Source organism: Alternaria hordeiaustralica (assembly GCF_023758085.1).
Source record: "Alternaria hordeiaustralica strain BMP 2776 chromosome Unknown scaffold_11, whole genome shotgun sequence".
In the NCBI taxonomy this organism is placed as follows: domain Eukaryota; kingdom Fungi; phylum Ascomycota; class Dothideomycetes; order Pleosporales; family Pleosporaceae; genus Alternaria; species Alternaria hordeiaustralica.
The window spans coordinates 828-7626 of NW_026056783.1; the positions used below are offsets into that span (position 1 = coordinate 828).

The window sequence follows — 6799 nt, forward strand, 5'->3', positions numbered from 1 at the left end:
CGTTGTAAGTAGCTATAATCTAAATATAGAAACTTAGGTAGAATTAATTAAGAATTAATTAAGAAACAATTTAAATAAACTTATATATCTTAGCTTAGATCTAGGCGTTAGTAGAATTTCTAACTTGCCTAGTAAACGCTATTCTTAGCTAGTAAGCTTAGCGTAGATAGTTCTTAAGCGCAGCGTAACTTGTGTATTTCTGCTAAGAGAAATGTTAGAAATAATTAAGAAACAATCTAGAAATAATTTATACTCTATAAAGAATTCTGCCTTAGATTCTAATATAGTAGTATAGCTAACCTATATAGATAATAGGTTTACTTTGCGCGTTAGTAGAAAAAGACAGGCACCTAAATAGGTATTAGTTAAGCTAGAGAAATTACTTATAAGTAGGCTAAATTTATTAGAATTATTTGTAGATTAATCTAGAAATAGTTTATACATTTTCTTAGAGTACACTCTAGATTTAGTAGGCTATTATAGGTAGCGTAGTTTAGTAAAGAGGTTTAGTAAGGTTATATTATTATTGTTTAGGTAGGATTATTCCTAGAATAATCTATAATTAATCTACTAAGGCGCTACTTTAGCGTGCGCATTAACTGCGCACAGATGCCTTAGCATGCTATGTCTCGGCGCGCCCTTAGTTAGATGGCCTGCGTCCTGGCAGGTGTATTACCACCCGCACATGACGCAATCCTCGACTTTGATCTGAGCTATATATCACTAATCTAGGACTACAGGTTTGACATAGTCACTTGCTGTCCGTTCCAGTTCAGAGTTCACAAACTGCAACGATGCCTATGATGCCCATCAGTACGATCAAAGGTTCCTGGAAGCGTCTTCTCGACGACGAACGTCTGCGCCGATCTTCCCAAGTCCTTTCCGTTATCGACGATCATGTCTGCATCTTCGGTGGTGAAGTGAAGCCAAGGGAGCCGCTGGATGATAAAGTCGATATTGTCTCGCTCAAGTCTGGTATTACTTCCCCTCATTGTAGTAGGCCATCAAGGTACAGCACTAACGACGCCACAGACGCAAAGCGTTTGGAAACGAAGGCTGTTTCTTCTGCGCCCACTTCTCGCGTTGGAAGTGCATCAGCTGTACTGAATGGGAAAATGTACCTTTTCTCTGGTCGGGGTGGCATCGACATGGCCCCAATAGAGGAAGATGGCGCAGTGTGGTGCTTCGACCCCTCAAGCTCAGCCTGGTCCAAGATCATGCCTGCTGATTCATCTGCGCCATATCCACCAGCTCGCAGTTATCACTGCTCTACTAGTGATGGCAAAGATACCTTCTTCCTCCATGCTGGATGTCCCGCAAGTGGCCGTCTCTCAGATCTGTGGATGTTCAACATCAACGAACGTACATGGAAACAAGCCCCCGACGCTCCGGCACCACATCGAGGAGGAACTTCTATCGCTTACAGTGGTGGAAAGCTTTACAGGATGAATGGATTTGATGGAACCACGGAGCAGGGTGGTAGTATCGACGTCTTCGACCTTGCCAACAATTCTTGGTCAACTGACACATTCAAAGCGGATGGCAACGATGGACCTGAAGCTCGCAGTGTCTGTGTTCTTCTGCCAGTGAAGCTGGCTCGAAAAGACAAGCTCCTTACACTCTTCGGTGAACATGACCCTTCATCGCTCGGTCATGCCGGTGCAGGCAAGATGTTGAAAGACGTCTGGATCTATGACATCAGCGAGAAGTGGTGGACTCAACTACACCCCGATGGCAGCGATGGTACTCCTGACCCCCGTGGTTGGTTCGATGCTGATGTGGTCAAGGCTGAGAGCGGCAACGACAGTGTCATCATTCATGGTGGGCTTGGTGAGAACAACGAGCGTCTGACAGACATGTGGCAACTTGCCTTCTAGATATGTACATGATAAAAAATGGATACCTTTCACTGCGTTTACCATGACAACTTTAATTTCCGCCATGACCTGTCCCTCGGTCATGGATTGCTCGTCGTAGCAGCTACGCCTAGATCCTGCAATCGCAGCTCAAATATCATGTCAATGCGTCCTTGCATCAATGTCGGCCTTTTTGGATAACGTTTCATGACTCTTGTATTCCAGGCTCAGCTGATGACCGCGATACCAAAATTCTGCGTGTTGGTACCCTCTGCGCTACTTGTATAGAGGCTAACTGGGAGATGTCATTGCTGCTGCTGCCATGAACAAACGTCACCGGGTCGGCACGAGCCTCATTGGCTCTCCAGGGAATATAGCCGACTGTTGGAATGTATCCAGAAAGCGCTGCCACTGCTTTATTGCTGCGGAACGAAACCTCAGGTTTGTGATGAGGAGACCGAGTTCGGCTCTGTAGATGTGAAGAAGCCACCTGAGCTTTGGAACTGAAAGTTGCGCAGTCGCACCTTCCCGATGGTGCGACCGCCAAAGTAGGAATCTCAACGTGTTCGGTTCCAAATAACCCGATGCTCACGATAGATGAGCGTATTCCCCAAGGCCTTTGTCTAATCTGGTTTCTAGTCGGGATGTGGAGGGGAGTGTAGAGTACTCCCCGTGGTTGTTTATTCTGCTCGTCTGGGCTAATACACAAATGCTGTTACACACGATGACGCCCTGTACCTAGAATGGAGCTTTGGATACTTGTAGATGCGCGACGCGAAGATTTCGTCGGTGCGATCACATTGAGCAGGATGCATGCAGCAATGGCTCAGATGGTTGGTAAGTCTGAGAACCTTGATTCTCCTAATTGTTCCCCAGCTTTCTGTAGAACAGTCAGATCATCTGAAAATAGAAGAATCCGTAGGCATACTTTTAGTGTTGACATGGTGGGATGGTGGTGCTTCTTCATCGGATGCAGTTCGTGTCAAGGACGCGTTTACCTCGGCTATACGACTTTGATGTCTGCACATCAATCCCATTCACCTAACAACGCGGTTCGCTGTATCATCTCTCAACCGCGAAATGGCCAGTATATGCCGAACGCATTTGATGTGAAGTCTCCAGAATCCCTCCAATGTTCGTACGAGCATGCTAGACTCCGCTCCACATCCCGCTCCCGCCATCCGCCCTTCTCCGCGCGTCATCGCTTCCCCGCACAGCGAACCTTCGGACGAGCCTAAACATGTAGCAGATCGCGCGAAATGCGTCGCGGAAGCTATAAGAGCACGTCGCGATTAGACTGCTGTTGTATCTGTGACTGAGGTTGTCAAAATGCATTCCGAAGTCCTTGTTTTCGCAGCTGTCGTAGCAGTTGTCGCGCGCATCCTCTTTCCGTTCTTCAAAAATGTATCTTCACCATTACGAAATGTGCCTGGACCAGCCTCAACGCGGTTCACAGACCTGTGGTATCTTTGGAGAGTGAGAAGAGGAGGCTTTGAACAGGACAACATTGAGCTGCATCGAAAGCATGGTGAGTTGGACCCTGCCGGCCTGTTCCTGATCTGTCCTGATACCATACTTACACTATTACCACAGGCGAAATAGTCCGCTACGGTCCGAATCGATACTCCCTCTCCTCTCCCGATGCTCAGAAAACTGTCTACGGGCATGGCGCCAAATTTCCAAAGTCTTCGTGGTACGCAACCTGGCAGAACCCGTCGCCCTCGCAGTGGTCCCTCTTCGCCGACCAATCTATACCAAGACACAGCGAGAACCGGAGGCAATATCAAAGCGCATACACCATGTCATCGCTCGTCAGCTACGAGCCGTACGTCGACGAGTGCACAGACCTGTTCAGCCAGCGCCTCCAGGAGGTAGCGAGCGCGGGTGCGTATGCCGACATGGGGCACTGGCTGCAATGCTATGCCTTCGATGTTATTGGATTGATCACATACTCGAAGCGACTGGGCTTCTTGGATAGGGGTGAGGATATCCGTGGCGTGATTGCGGCTCTCGAAGATCACCTGTGGTACGCTACCTTTACGGGCATCTTCTCCTGGCTGCACAAATATCTCTTTCCCATCCGAAATTGGCTGGCTGGTCCGACAGGCACTGGGAGGGCGTATGTCATGAAGTTCACGCAAGAGCGCATTGCGGAACACGAGAAGGAGCAGACCAAAGCCATTCCTGTCGATGGCATTGAGGAAGGCAAGACGAGCATGGACTTCCTTTCCAAATTCTTCAAGAAGAACGCAGATGACCCCAAGGCGTTTACAATGTACCATCTCAGCATGGGCTGCGTGTCGAACATGGTCGCTGGTTCAGATACTACAGCAATCAGCCTCTCTGCAATCCTCTACTACCTACTCAAGTTCCCGCAAACATTCGAGACTCTGCGTCAAGAGATCGACGAGCGGCAGCGCGAAGGCAAGATTGGCCACTACATCACATTCAAGGAAAGCCAGGAAATGCCGTATCTTCAAGCCGTCATGAAGGAGGCGCTGCGAATGCACCCAGCTACTGGCCTGCCACTCGAGCGCGTGGTACCCGCTGGAGGAGCGAGCATATGTGATCAGTTCTTTCCCGAGGGCGTAAGTTGCCGTGCATGCCAAATCGCGCTCTCTAGGCTGACTGCTTGTGTAGACTATTGTCGGAATCAACTCCTGGGTGGCTCACCGCAACACATCTGTTTTCGGCCCTGACGCAGACGTGTTCAGACCTGAGCGCTGGCTCAGCTCCGATAAAGAAAAGCTTAGTCTCATGGACCGCAACTGGATGCCGGTAAGTCGTAGCACCCGAATGTCACCTTGCTCGGCTTCTGCCGACCGCTGCATCGTCGTTTTCACAAACATAACGCCACTCGTTCACCATTGCCTCTTTCGCCATCTCAGCCAGCCTCACCAAATCCTTCATCTCTTTTCTCTCACGATAGACAGCGGCTAACAAAAGTGGCAACAGTTTGGTCTAGGCTCACGAACGTGCATCGGAAGACACATTTCGCACTTGGAAATGTCGAAGCTAATCCCCATGCTGGTGCGCGACTTTGATTTTTCGCTCGCCCCCCACCTGCAGGCTGCAGATTGGGAAACGACGAATTACTGGTTCGTCAAGCCGAGGGATTTCCAAGTCAAGGTCATGGTAAGGCGACAGGGTCTCTGATGTTGAGGAACGTATCGCAGCAGCGACGGCCCGTCGGGTAGCTGAGTACCCGGTTCTGGGTGCGACTGTGATTGTCGGTTGCTATACTTGGAATGACAGATAGAGTAGTTGAGCAATCGAGGACGAGATTGACATGGTAACGTGCAGTAGCGGAGTGGAACTGCAAGGTATCATAGGCCCGATGTGAGCTGGCAGATAACAGCCCAATCGCAAAGTAAAAAGTACTTACCCTGTTGCTGCAACTGCTAGGGCTAGCGAGCATCGCAATGCATAGACGAAGTATTGTATATTGTGAGAAGCCTTGGTGGCGCTCCGAGTTGCAATCTACACCTTCTGGAATACCGTGGCGCCCAGCCGAAGCCTCCGCGGATTGTGCCGTCCCACGTTGTCCTCAGCCCGCCCCATCATGGGTTCAGGCTTGCAGTATGCAAGGCGATGGAGCAGACAAGTTGCCACCGGTAAATCCCTCGCGTGGCTGCCTAGCAAGGCTGTTGCCGCGGTTGATGAGCGACAAGAAAAAACCTGAAAGTAGGGAGATTGGTGTTGGAGACCAGAGTGGATGATGCCTTGATTGTAAGCACACCATGATGTTGGAATATGCACGAGAGATGAGAGGGTGTTGGCTAGTTGCTGCCCCTCCTCTGCGGTATGTAGTCCAAGTAGGCAACCCCTCTTGCATCATACCTGTGATGAACCATGGGTGAATCTCGGTACCCTAGCCACGCCCCTGATCCCACGCCTGCGGACTTGGAAGTTCGGAAAAGCAATCAAAACCTCCTGCGGTGACTGAAACGGCCAACCCCAGAAGGTCCCAAAAAAAGTAAACACCCTCCCAGTTGCCAACTTACCTGGGTACCGGCCTGCCAACTGTGGGACAAGTGGGACGAGACAATCAAAATCGGGATGATGCGGCGCAGTTCGTGCGCTCCCGTGTACAGATAAGCGGAAGCGCCTCCGCCGGTGAGCCCCTGCAGCAACTTAAACAGGTGGGAGTCGTGCTCGCGCCCAAGGCCTCTGATTCGTCGGTATTAGCGTTGCGACTACTGCATTTGGATTAGAAGCCTGAGTCGCAGGCTAACTCGTGTGGAGATTAGTGCAAATGTTCAACAGAAAGTTTATCGCGCTTTGGCATCGACACCGTACGTGATTTTCTCAGGGGTGCGATGCATAGCTGCGCAAAGGCGAGAACGGGCGGTGGACATGGAGATGCGCGGGGGTGCATTGTCTGCGTGTTCGCTGGGTCAGGGAAGGAAGGTGAGACACGAGTGCTGACGCGACATGCAAGTGATGGACGCGAAGCTGCGAGTGTCTTCGATGCGAGGCTGGAGTGGATGCTTCGCGAGGCTTGTGGGACCATGATTGCGGATACGAGATGCGTCGTACATACGCCGATTATGCACGACGGTGAATTCGTTTATGTCGTGTCGCTGGACGCCTGTCGCTAGGCTGTCAACTTCCGCTGCACGTAAGCTGCATGGGAGTGGTGTGATTGCATAGAAGCGATTGGTGAGAAAAAAATCTATTAGATACTACAGTATTGTTTTGTCCTTATCTGTAAAATGTTCGATGCGGACGTTTGATGCCCAAGACGCCTCGGCGCCTCTACCATGCCAGGGAGAAAAAGAAATGGGAAACGTTCATCTAATGTGCCCTTGTGCCCTGACTGACGTTGTGAAAAAGAAATGTGATACGTCCGTGATCGTGAACCCGGTTTATAGTGCGAGGTGGACCCGTGGGGTTATCGGATAGAAAAAGGAAGGAGCGTTCGGCAGTCAGACGCTGGTGGT

The 6799-nt window shown here is 50.2% G+C and overlaps 2 protein-coding genes across 2 annotated transcripts; both read left to right on the top strand.

Annotated features, from left to right (window-relative positions):
* Positions 1–794: 794 nt before the first annotated feature.
* Positions 795–1877, top strand: J4E84_005931 (uncharacterized protein; the record flags this gene model as incomplete). The annotated part of the gene is made up of 2 exons (XM_049388523.1): positions 795–975; positions 1033–1877. The coding sequence occupies 2 exons, from the start codon at positions 795–797 to the stop codon at positions 1875–1877; spliced, it is 1026 nt and encodes a 341-aa protein (XP_049243422.1).
* Positions 1878–3381: 1504 nt separating this feature from the next.
* Positions 3382–5012, top strand: J4E84_005932 (uncharacterized protein; the record flags this gene model as incomplete). The annotated part of the gene is made up of 4 exons (XM_049388524.1): positions 3382–3388; positions 3450–4444; positions 4497–4634; positions 4812–5012. 4 exons carry the CDS (start codon positions 3382–3384, stop codon positions 5010–5012), a joined length of 1341 nt encoding a protein of 446 aa, XP_049243423.1.
* Between the last annotated feature and the right edge of the window lie 1787 nt (positions 5013–6799).